This window comes from Archocentrus centrarchus, chromosome 5, assembly GCF_007364275.1.
Source record: "Archocentrus centrarchus isolate MPI-CPG fArcCen1 chromosome 5, fArcCen1, whole genome shotgun sequence".
Taxonomy (NCBI): Eukaryota; Metazoa; Chordata; class Actinopteri; order Cichliformes; family Cichlidae; genus Archocentrus; species Archocentrus centrarchus.
In genome coordinates this window covers 24,587,566-24,600,174 of record NC_044350.1, presented here as the reverse complement: position 1 = coordinate 24,600,174, position 12,609 = coordinate 24,587,566, and the positions used below count along the sequence as shown (strand labels likewise).

At 47.1% G+C, this 12,609-nt stretch overlaps 1 protein-coding gene across 1 annotated transcript in view; it reads left to right on the top strand.

The window, feature by feature from the left end:
* Positions 1–12,609, top strand: part of kif5ab (kinesin family member 5A, b) — an 84,182-nt gene that overhangs the window by 32,106 nt on the left and 39,467 nt on the right. The window contains exons 11-12 of the mRNA XM_030729114.1: positions 3,369–3,517; positions 6,712–6,920. Coding sequence (XP_030584974.1) covers positions 3,369–3,517; positions 6,712–6,920 — 358 coding nt within the window. The remainder of the gene's footprint in view (positions 1–3,368; positions 3,518–6,711; positions 6,921–12,609) is intronic.

Here is a 12,609-nt window from a genome sequence, read left to right as displayed (position 1 = left end):
TGACTTGTTGACAGATTATAGGTCAACAAGTCATTTACAGTTGTTTAAATACAGGCAATCATTTTTTTTGGCAAATTCCGGAAATGGCTTTTTGGCAGACGATCACTTTTTGGCACAACACCGGCAGCTGTTGAATGTAACTAATAAAGTAACTTGTAATCTAACTTAGTTACTTCTAAAAATTAAGTAATCAGTAAAGTAATTATGTTTCTTTTTAAAGGAGTAATCAGTAATCAGAATACTTTTTCAAGGTAACTGTGCCATCACTGGACAGACACACCACACTGTAAACCCAGATTTTGATTCCACTTAAAAATATTGAGTTCATATTACTTAGAATTGCCTAGAATGTGAACATTACTTGTTAATGCTGAGTAGACTGTACTTTTTGATGGTCTATCTTATTGTAATCATGTGTTTGAGTTCAAACAACTTAATATCAAATTTTGCACTTGCTAAAAATCTAGTTTATACCAGTTTTAACAGACTGGATTAATGTGTAGCTGCATGGTGGCATGATGGTTAGCAGTGCTACCTCACAGGTAGAATGCCATCTAGAAGGTCTGGGTTCAATTCCAGCTTGGCGCAGGCCTCTCGCTGTTTGGAATAGTAGACATTTGGTGCTTTTGTTTGTTTTTTGTTCACAACGATCTCGTATAGTTTTTTTTATTGTTCCATGGACAAATGTTATTTGTAAATGTTAATGTACCAGCATTCAGCAGGGCTGAGTTTTATCATGTTTATTTACCAAATTTAAACAGACACAGTTCAACACTGTAAAAAATATTTGTGTTACTGGGCAGCATGGTGGCATCGTGGTTAGCACTGCTGTTCAATTGGAAATGGAGTAGTGCTTACTTAACAGGCTGAGTTAAATGAACTGTTTCATTACTTAAAAAATTTAAGGCAATGAGTTACCTTGGTTTTTTTTAAGTAGATTTAACTTATCCGGGTTTACAGTGTACACATGTAAGAATCATAGTTTTTTGGGTTTTTTGTCAGTTTTTGACCAATAAATTATTAAGTTGACCTTGAAGACCTTGGTGAATGTAAGCCAGATTTGAATGGATCATTAACATAACACCAGTCTACAGTTTTATCAAAATTCATTCAAAACTTTTCAAGCTATTGTGTTTACAGACAAAATGATATGCACACAGGCACACATGCATGCAGAAAACATAACCACCTTGGCACAGGTAATAATAGCTTTCAAGCTTACCATCTTGTTCTTTTTTCCTAAGGTAGTTCTGGCTTAGCTTGGACTTATGTTTTGGGTCATTTTCGTGCTGTGACCACATAGGTAGAGGGTACTGCATGGTGTTGCAGAATGCTGTGGTAGCTGTTTGGGTTCAAGTGCCTCTCACTCTGTACAAGTCACCAACCCTGGACCATCACGCGTCCTCCTCGATGTTTGACAGTTGATGTCACACACTGAGTAACCATACGTTCACCTACTTGACAGCATACAAAAATCCTGTGTGGTGAACCAAGGCATTCTATTCTATTCAAAGATTTCAAATTTTGATTCATCAGTCTATAACACCTTCTTCCAGTCTTCACTACTCCATTGATGGTGTTTCATGGCCCAGGCAAACCTCTTTTTCTTATTCTGACGTCTTGGAACACAAGGGCTTTCTTGCTGCAACTCGACCGGTCAAACCTGCAACTCGAATCTTTTCTTCTTTACAGTTGAAACTGAGACTTTCTCACAACAACCACTGTTAAGCTGTCGTTGAAGCGGTGGTCCTGTGGGCCACCTATGATGCAAGCTGTTGACTCTCAGAAACTTGCCCTCTGATTCTGTTGTAACTTTGGGTCTGACAGACCTCTTTCTGTCAGTTCCCCCCCCCCCCCCCCATTTCTGAGTGCCTTGTGATGGTGGAGGAGACTGTATTTAGTGACACCTTGACTTTCTTCACAATTTCTCCATAGGAAAAACCTACACTTTTAAGTGTTATGATGGTCTGTCTCTCTTCCATTGTTAACTGCATTTTACTCATCATACTTTCTGCAGTACGATACTGGTCACAAGGGTATGGTACCACAGTGTGATCCAGCACTACTTTTATGCAAACAGAGGAAGTTGTAAATAATTGAGAAAAGTTGGGACACCTGTAGGAATTGGTAGCACCAACTTTCAGGACTTGATCGACCTCCATTGCTGCAGAGCAGCTTTGGTTTGTTAACCCATTTCTTGTTCCCTGAAAAAGGCCTAATCGTGAAATGTGCATTATTTTTTCAGTTTTGAGTAACTTTACTCTTTTTTAACCTCTGGTAGTTCACTTACCTTTGTAGCATTTCAAGTTATTCATTGGACTTGAACTGCTTGAATTTCAATTTAAAAACTGAAAGAATTGGGGTGTTCTAAAACTTTGGACCAGTAGTGTAGGTCTGAAATTCAAGGTTAGAGTTAATATTGCTGTTATTGTTGTTTCATTCATTATTAAAAGTAAAGATTGTATGGTTGGACTGTGTATGTATGCAGTGCATAAATAAGTCATGATCACTCTGTTCAGCTTTCTCATTTGCCACCTGATGTTTGATTTTCAGCATTTCCCTATCCAAACAACATGTTATCCATATTCTGATGTGATGAGACTTTGGATAACACTGTTTGTCTGACTAATGTCAAGGAATAAATGAATACGGACAGTGTTTTCCCACTGGAGTGTGAAATGAAGTGATAGCCACTGAGTGCTGTTGGTGTTGCATTGTAACTGTTTCAGCTTTAAAGCCACTTATTTTTGTCAGTACAGTACTGTGCAAAAGTCTTGAGCTGCCCCTCATAGATATATATATATATATATATATATATATATATATATATATATATATATATATATATATATATATATATATATATATATATATATATATAACTATATATCTATATATATCTATCTCTATATCTATCTCTATATCTATCTATATCTATCTATATCTATCTATATATATATATATATATATATATATATATATATATATATATATATTGCACAGTAATTGATGAATTATTTATTATTATATACATACTCCACCTTCTTATTAAAGATATGATAAGTGCTGTATATTTGATGTGAATATGTTTCAGGGGGTTTGATGCATTTTAAATTCCTTCCTCTCTTTATATCCTTTTCAACCAAAGTTGGAAGAAATCCAATTTGCATACAAATTAATGAGATGGAAACACATTTTCATTGAGCAGCCAAAGCTGGAAACCGTTTTTGACAGTTTCTCTGTTCTGCTGTTGTCTTGCACTTTTTTCCCCCCTCTTTTCTGTGTCTTCCTCTTACCCCTGTCCTCATATTTTTCCTTCCCTTTCTGCCATCCCTGTTCTTCGGTTCTCATTGTATCCCTCCAATTAGAGCCAAGACCATTAGGAATACTGCATCAGTGAACCTGGAGCTCACAGCAGAGCAGTGGAAGAAGAAATATGAAAAGGAAAAGGAAAAGAACAGGTCAATGAAGGAAACTATTCAAAGACTCGAGGCAGAGCTGAACTGCTGGAGGAATGGTAATACTTGCGCTGATATAAACAACACTTAACATCATCTTCTCCCAAGAGACAGTAAAAATAGTTGCCTGTGCATTTTGAGCTTATCAGTCAGAACAGAACAGTCAGAAATGTATATATTTTTTTAACTATGCTAATGGCAGTGACTCTGTGGGGATATAGGTCAGTGTTAGTTGGTTTATCCGCTTTGTTCGAGACTGGTGTATGTATTGCACTGAACACATTCATGGTCTTAAGAGAATTAATTACTTTTCCATCAGTATCAGTTGCATTTGCGTTTGGTTCCAATTAGCAAATGTTAGTATTATAACAGGTGAAAATAAGATAGTAAAAATTTAATTATGCATGCAAAGCATCAGCATGGTAAGCATTTAGATCAAAGCCTCGCAGAGCTGCTAGTGTTGCTGCAGACTTATTCAATTATTCCAACAAACGATACAAAAGGAATGAAAATAAAGTGCCGTCTTAAGGAAGTTATTGTCAACCATGATTAATAATTTTTTTGTTTTTGGTTAAAAGATTAACTGCCTGCCATACAGTAAAAAGAATGAAATGTGGTATTTAAAGATGAGACCCTTGTACTTGAGAGAGATGATACTCCACTCCAGAAAACACTAGTTTTCTGAAAAGAAAAGCCACTGCATTGCATGTCCCCATTCCCATCCCTTTTCATGCATGGAAGAGTATTCACTGACAAGAATGAAAATTTCACCAGCCTGCAGGCTTTATTTTGCAGTCTACGTAAGTGCAGATTTAACCTCATTTGATATCATCTGAATACCTGCCAGTGCTGAAATGGGATAGGGGGGGCTAGAACAGACTTGCTGGACTTGTGCCCAAAACACTTAAAAATCCCTCCTCAGTTATTTCTATTGCATATTATTCAGAGTTTTACACTTTGCATAATTGGAGTCCCCTTACGCTGTACTGAAAGCAAGACATGTTTCAGGCCTTATGATTTATGAATCCTTATGCATTAGTAATCTTCACAGAAGCGAGGGCTAATCACATCTACAGAAAAGTCATAACTTACACTGGTCTTCTCACGTGTCAACACACGCCACGCACATACCTGTTTTAGTGCACACACAAAAAAATACAAGTATATGAACCACTGTATACACACATTTCCTGTTAATTACACTTGCACACACATCTCTTCTCTTCTGTCAGATGAGGTCTTTTCAAATGTCAGTACTCTCTGTGGTAGTGATCGGTTGACATTCAACTTGTTTAATGAATGTTTTTCTATGTTTTTCTGCTAAAGATCATTCCCTCAGAGCTTGACCTGAATTTTAAAACGCTGTAACTAGTATTTATTGAACAACTATTATTGAAAATGATTTCCTTCATTCCTCCATCCCATTCTCCTTCACACACATAATCTTTTCCTCGACTGCCTTCCTCTGTCCCACGCAATTCAGTACTTTTAATTTCCTAATTAATCATTTTGACAACATCGTTGCACTCATTCCCCTCTCACTGCCCCCTATATTGTTACCCACCTCAGGCCAGGAACTCCTTGAGATGGATGCTATTGACCTCCATATTGTACCACATGCCCATAGACAGGAACAGTTGCCTCACACAATAAATTCCATTCAATTGCAGAACAGGATCTCCTGTGTGCAGCGGAGAGACACATACATGCAGGTCTTCGTCACATTTAATTTTGTGGCTGCTTTTGTTGATTAGCACACCGTCAAGTTGACAGGAGGTGTCACCTCGGTGCACTGCGAGATTACTTTGATCATATATTAGAGTTAGACTCGCTCCATTTCCAAATTGACCCTCTGCTTTAGAGCTACCTATAGGACTTTAAATCAGTCAAATCACTGCTGTAGTGGAGAAAAAGCAGTAATACAAAAAGACTCTTACTTCAGCAGCATTAAGATGTTTATGTCTGCATGTCCAGGAAAAGTGGTAATTAACATAATAAAGAAAAAACATTGCGACACAAAATCCAAAATACAGTTTCAAAGGAAATATGTGATTTGTGATTCATTGTTTCTCATTTCATGGCTTGTTCTTTGATCCTAAAAAAACAAAAACAACAAAAAAAACAACACACTCACAAGACACTTTATTAGTTACAGTGGGTAGAACCTCCTTTTGCCTTCAGAGCTGTCTTAATTCCTCTTGGCATAACAAGGTGCTGGAAAAATTCCTCAGAGAATTTGGTCCATATTGACATGAAAGCATCACACAGTTGCTGCAGATCTGCCAGCTGCACATTCACGATGCAACTCTCTTGTTTCACCACATCCCAACGACGCTCTATTGAATTGAGATCTGGTGACTGTGGAGGCCATTTGAGTACAGTAAACTAATTTTCATGTCCAAGAACCCAGTTTGGGATTATTTAAACTTTGTGACATGGTGTATTATCTTGCTGGAAGCAGTCATCAGAAGATGGGTACACTGTGGTCATAAAGGGGTGGACATGGTCAGCAGCAATACTCGGGTGGGCTGTGGCATTTAAATGATGCTCAGTTGGTGCTAAGCCCAGTATGTCAAGTGTGCCAAGAAAATATCCACCAAATTCTGACCCTACCAGCTATCAAACTCATCAGACTGGCAACATCTTTCCAATCTTCTATTGTCCAGTTTTTGAGTGTTATCATTGGATTTTTCACCCGATTATTACTCAATTATTACAATTTTACAGCCTTTACATATAAAGTAAACTGTGTTCAGTAGGTCTTTATGTGAGAGGATCATGTATAATAGTATAAGAACATCCACTACTTGTTATATGAACAGATTTTGTATTAAAATATGTGTTTCAGTTACCTTCTGCTTTATCTATTTCTAATGACATGTCATAAACCTCTTAATACTTACTAATGGAGGGCACTAAGCTTAAAAGCAGACAGTCAGTCTAAACGTTTTCCTGTTCTCTCCATATCATAAAGTGCAGAGTTTGCATAATTATTTCTCTCACAAGCCAACTGACACCTTGATATAACATACACTGGTATGGATATTTTGCACTGCTGTTCAATCTGAGTATATAGCAGAGGACACTATTTTTTGGCACATTGCATTATGTTAAGGGCACATACGACACTAAGATTAACTCACTAATTACATTTTATGCATTAATCCTCAGGGTGGGATTTGCAAGAGATAAGAGCAACACACTTTCTAATAAATAAATTTAAAAAATCTGTTATTTTGTCCCTTATGTATAGGTGAGAATGCTGTTGTGCTGGGGCAGCTGTGTGAAGAAACTGAGGATGCCCCTCTGGTGCTTCCAGAATCTGAAGAGACAGTTCTTGATGTATGCAGCCCCTGCACCCCGTGCTCTATTTCCTCCTCCATTGTGGTTCACATCTCTGAGGAGGAGAGGCAAAAGTATGAGGAGGAGATCCGCAAGCTTTACAAACAATTAGATGATAAGGTAATGAGTGAATATTGCATGGAGCTGATTTGTGCACGAACACAGAGCTGCTCAAACACCGCGGCTGTGTTTTCTGTAATGTTATGCACACATTAATTCAAAGAGTTTTTTGTGCACATATTATTTATGTTAATGAGTTCAGGATCATACACATAGTAGTGAGAAAGTAGTAACGCTGAAAAGTGTTAAAGCTTTAAATTATTTAAAACTTATGTGTACATTCACGTTTTGTAATGCGTCACTTTATTTTGTCATTAACTGATTTTCCATTAAATATGCAACAGCATTAGTGTCAGTATACTGACATATTTTCCTGTACTTCTCTATACAAGAGAAAATAGCCACAATCTTTTAAACATTTTCACATGTGCAGACATACAGTACAGGGGTTGGACAATGAAACTGAAACACCTGTCATTTTAGTGTGGGAGGTTTCATGGCTAAATTGGACCAGCCTGGTGGCCAGTCTTCATTAATTGCACATTGCACCAGTAAGAGCAGAGTGTGAAGGTTCAATTAGCAGGGTAAGAGCACAGTTTTGCTCAAAATATTGCAATGCACACAACATTATGGGTGACATACCAGAGTTCAAAAGAGGACAAATTGTTGGTGCACGTCTTGCTGGCGCATCTGTGACCAAGACAGCAAGTCTTTGTGATGTATCAAGAGCCACGGTATCCAAGGTAATGTCAACATACCACCAAGAAGGACGAACCACATCCAACAGGATTAACTGTGGATGCAAGAGGAAGCTGTCTGAAAGGGATGTTCAGGTGCTAACCCGGATTGTATCCAAAACACATAAAACCACGGCTGCCCAAATCACGGCAGAATTAAATGTGCACCTCAACTCTCATGTTTCCACCAAAACTGTCCGTCGGGAGCTCCACAGGGTCAATATACACGGCCGGGCTGCTATAGCCAAACCTTTGGTCACACGTGCCAATGCCAAACGTCAGTTTCAATGGTGCAAGGAGCGCAAATCTTGGGCAGTGGACAATGTGAAACATGTATTGTTCTCTGATGAGTCCACCTTTACTGTTTTCCCCACATCCAGGAGAGTTATGGTGTGGAGAAGCCCCAAAGAAGCGTACCACCCAGACTGTTGCATGCCCAGAGTGAAGCATGGGGGTGGATCAGTGATGTTTGGGCTGCCATATCATGGCATTCCCTTGGCCCAATACTTGTGCTAGATGGGCGTGTCACTACCAAGGACTACCGAACCATTCTGGAGGACCATGTGCATCCAATGGTTCAAACGTTGTATCCTGAAGGCGGTGCCGTGCGTCAGGATGACAATGCACCAATACACACAGCAAAGACTGGTTTGATGAACATGAAAGTGAAGTTGAACATCTCCCATGGTCTGCACAGTCACCAGATCTAAATATTATTGAGCCACTTTGGGGTGTTTTGGAGGAGCGAGTCAGGAAACGTTTTCCTCCACCAGCATCACATCGTGACCTGGCCACTATCCTGCAAGAAGAATGGCTTAAAATCCCTCTGATCACTGTGCAGGACTTGTATATGTCATTCCCAAGATGAATTGACGCTGTATTGGCCGCAAAAGGAGGCCCTACACCATACTAATAAATTATTGTGGTCTAAAACCAGGTGTTTCAGTTTCATTGTCCAACCCCTGTAGCTTGCTGTGTGGATGCATATACTGCCTTGTCTGTATTTTGCTCTGTATTTATGTGTCCCTGAGGTGATGCATACTTTCTATTTTTTCCCTGCTTATGTGGTACACTTGCTATAACAGCCCTGATGCTGTCATGGCCGGGGAGGAAACAGGCGAGGAATGGCTGACACGAAGGACTCCAGAAGTCAGCGTAACTTAAAAGGGATTTATTTAAGCAGGGGAAAAACAAATACAAAAATCTTGGAAGGGAGACGACGGTCAAACACAGGGAACACACGGGCACACAACATCAACGACGCAACAGAGAACAAAACAAAACTGAGGGCTTAAGTACACACTGGGTAATCAGGGCAAGAGGAAACAGCAGGGAACAACAGGTGAGGCAAATGAAACTAATTACACAGGGGAAGCAAAGCTGAACACAAAGCACAGGAAAACCAGACTGTCAAAATAAACAGGAAGTGACAAACCAAGGAACATACTGACTAAACACGGGGAACAGGCACAGACTCAGGACAGAGACGCAGACATATCACAACACTAGGAAAAAAACTACCACAAAACGCTGGGCCAACGGCCCAGGACATGACAGTACCCCCCCCTCAAAGGCCGGCTCCCGACGGCCAAAACCAGAAAACAAAACCAGACAAGGGCGGGAGGCGGGGGACCAGGAGGGAGGGCCCGAAACAAAAACAAAGACAGGGAGCAAAACAGAAATCACAGGGCGTGAACAAAACAAATCAAACCCGTACCGGAAGAAAACAAAAACACAGGACCAGAACAAAAGGCGACGGCACAAGGCCGGAGACAGTCCAAAACAGGGGGTCGAAACAAGGAACAGTCCAGGAGCTATGACAAAACAAAAAAACAGCAGGGGAAAAAACAGTCCACAGTTCAGGGGAGTCAGTGGGAAATCCAAAAACAAAAAACACACAGTTCAGGAGGCCGCAGAGGCCAAGGGGCCACAAAGCAAAGTCCCAACGAGGGAGGCCGACCGCGCTCCCAGCGGCGGCGGCGACGAGGACGAGAAGGAATCACTGGAGGCCGACCGCGCTCCCAGCGGCGGCGGCGACGACGAGGGGGAGTCACTGGAGGCCGACCGCGCTCCCAGCGGCGGCGGCGAGGAGGAGTCACTGGAGGCCGACCGCGCTCCCAGCGGCGGCGGCGAGGAGGAGTCACTGGAGGCCGACCGCGCTCCCAGCGGCGGCGGCGAGGAGGAGTCACTGGAGGCCGACCGCGCTCCCAGCGGCGGCGGCGAGGAGGAGTCAGTGGAGGCCGACCGCGCTCCCAGCGGCGGCGGCGCCGCGGAGCCCCTGGAGGCCGACCGCGCTCCCGCGGCGGCGGCGACGACGAGGAGGAGACACTGGAGGCCGACCGCGCTCCCAGCGGCGACGGCGGAGACGAGGAGGAGACACTGGAGGCCGACCGCGCTCCCAGCGGCGGCGGCGACGACGAGGAGGAGACACTGGAGGCCGACCGCGCTCCCAGCGGCGATGGGGAGCAGGCACCGGAGGCTGACCGTGCTTCCAGCGGCGGCGGCGGAGACGAGGAGAAGCCACTGGAGGCCGACCGCGCGGCATGCGGCGGCGACGAGGAGGGGTCACTGGAGGCCGACCGCGCTCCCAGCGGCGGCGGCGACGAGGAGGGGTCACTGGAGGCCGACCGCGGGGCATGCGGCGGCGGCGACGGGGAGCAGACACTGGAGGCCGACCGCGGGGCATGCAGCGGCGGAGAAGGGCGACCCCGGGCTCTGGTGGGGAACCCTCGGGTGACGTGGAGCGCTCGGACTGAGCAGAGACCCCCACCGGCTCGGACTGAGCGGGACCCCCTGGCTCGGAGCGCTCGGACTGAGCGGAGACCCCCATCGGCTCGGACTGAGCGGGACCCTCGTGCGCGGAGCGCTCGGACTGAGCGGGACCCTCTGGCGCGGAGCGCTCGGACTGAGCGGAGACCCCCATCGGCTCGGACTGAGCGGGACCCTCTGGTGCGGAGCGCTCGGACTGAGCGGGACCCCCTGGCTCGGACTGAGCGGAGACCCCCATCGGCTCGGACTGAGCGGAGACCCCCATCGGCTCGGACTGAGCGGAGACCCCCATCGGCTCGGACTGAGCGGGACCCTCTGGCGCGGAGCGCTCGGACTGAGCGGAGACCCCCATCGGCTCGGACTGAGCGGGACCCTCTGGCACGGAGTGCTCGGACTGAGCGGGACCCCCTGGCTCGGACTGAGCGGAGACCCCCATCGGCTCGGACTGAGCGGGACCCTCTGGCGCGGAGCGCTCGGACTGAGCGGAGACCCCCATCGGCTCGGACTGAGCGGGACCCTCTGGCGCGGAGCGCTCGGACTGAGCGGGACCCCCTGGCTCGGACTGAGCGGAGACCCCCATCGGCTCGGACTGAGCTGAGCCCATGGGCTGAACGGGGCCTACATAGTGAGGCACCGGATGCGTAGGCTGGGACCGCGGAACAGGGCACACTGCTGCTTTATTGAGCAGCAGGGGCTGCTCGGGGAATAGCCGAGGTGCAGGGGACTGCGTGGAAGCAGGCCGGGAGACGACTGGCTGCGTGGAAGCAGGCCGGGAGACGACTGGCTGCGTGGAAGCAGGCCGGGAGACGACTGGCTGCGTGGAAGCAGGCCGGGAGACGACTGGCTGCGTGGAAGCAGGCCGGGAGACGACTGGCTGCGTGGAAGCAGGCCGGGAGACGACTGGCTGCGTGGAAGCAGGCCGGGAGACGACTGGCTGCGTGGAAGCAGGCCGGGAGACGACTGGCTGCGTGGAAGCAGGCCGGGAGACGACTGGCTGCGTGGAAGCAGGCCGGGAGACGACTGGCTGCGTGGAAGCAGGCCGCGAGCTAGGGAGATCTGGCTGCGTGGAAACAGGCCGCGAGCTAGGGAGATCTGGCTGCGTGGAAACAGGCCGCGAGCTAGGGAGATCTGGCTGCGTGGAAACAGGCCGCGAGCTAGGGAGATCTGGCTGCGTGGAAACAGGCCGCGAGCTAGGGAGATCTGGCTGCGTGGAAACAGACCGCGAGCTAGGGAGATCTGGCTGCGTGGAAACAGACCGCGAGCTAGGGAGATCTGGCTGCGTGGAAACAGACCGCGAGCTAGGGAGATCTGGCTGCGTGGAAACAGACCGCGAGCTAGGGAGATCTGGCTGCGTGGAAACAGACCGCGAGCTAGGGAGATCTGGCTGCGTGGAAACAGACCGCGAGCTAGGGAGATCTGGCTGCGTGGAAACAGACCGCGAGCTAGGGAGATCTGGCTGCGTGGAAACAGACCGCGAGCTAGGGAGATCTGGCTGCGTGGAAGCAGACCGAGAGCTAGGGAGATCTGGCTGCGTGGAAACAGACCGAGAGCTAGGGAGATCTGGCTGCGTGGAAACAGACCGCGAGCTAGCTGACACTGGGGCCTGAGAGGGAGCTGACACTACTGGAGCTACAGAAGGAGCAGGAGCTGAGGGAACTGGGACCAAAACCGAAGGAACTAAGACAGGGGCTGAGGGAACTGACTGAGAGGGCACTGAAACAGCTGACACTGGGGACCGAGGAAGAGTTACTGGAGCTGACTGAAGGCGAGGGAGAGCGACTGGAGCTAGAGCTGACTGAGACCCTGCTGCTGCAGCTAACACAGAAAACCGATGCGAAGGCTTGGACCTGGCTGCCCCCACCCGCGGAACAGGTGCGAGTGCCGAGGTCAGCCCGTCCGTGGCTGCCCCCACCCGCGGAACAGGTGCGAGTGCCGAGGTCAGCCCGTCCGTGGCCGCCCCCACCCGCGGAACAGGTGCGAGTGCCGAGGTCAGCCCGTCCGTGGCCGCCCCCACCCGCGGAACAGGTGCGAGTGCCGAGGTCAGCCCGTCCGTGGCCGCCCCCCACCCGCGGAACAGGTGCGAGTGCCGAGGTCAGCCCGTCCGTGGCCGCCCCCCACCCGCGGAACAGGTGCGAGGGCCGAGGTCAGCCCGTCCGTGGCCGCCCCCACCCGCGGAACAGGTGCGAGTGCCGAGGTCAGCCCGTCCATGGCTGCCCCCACCCGCCGAACAGGTGCAGGTGCAG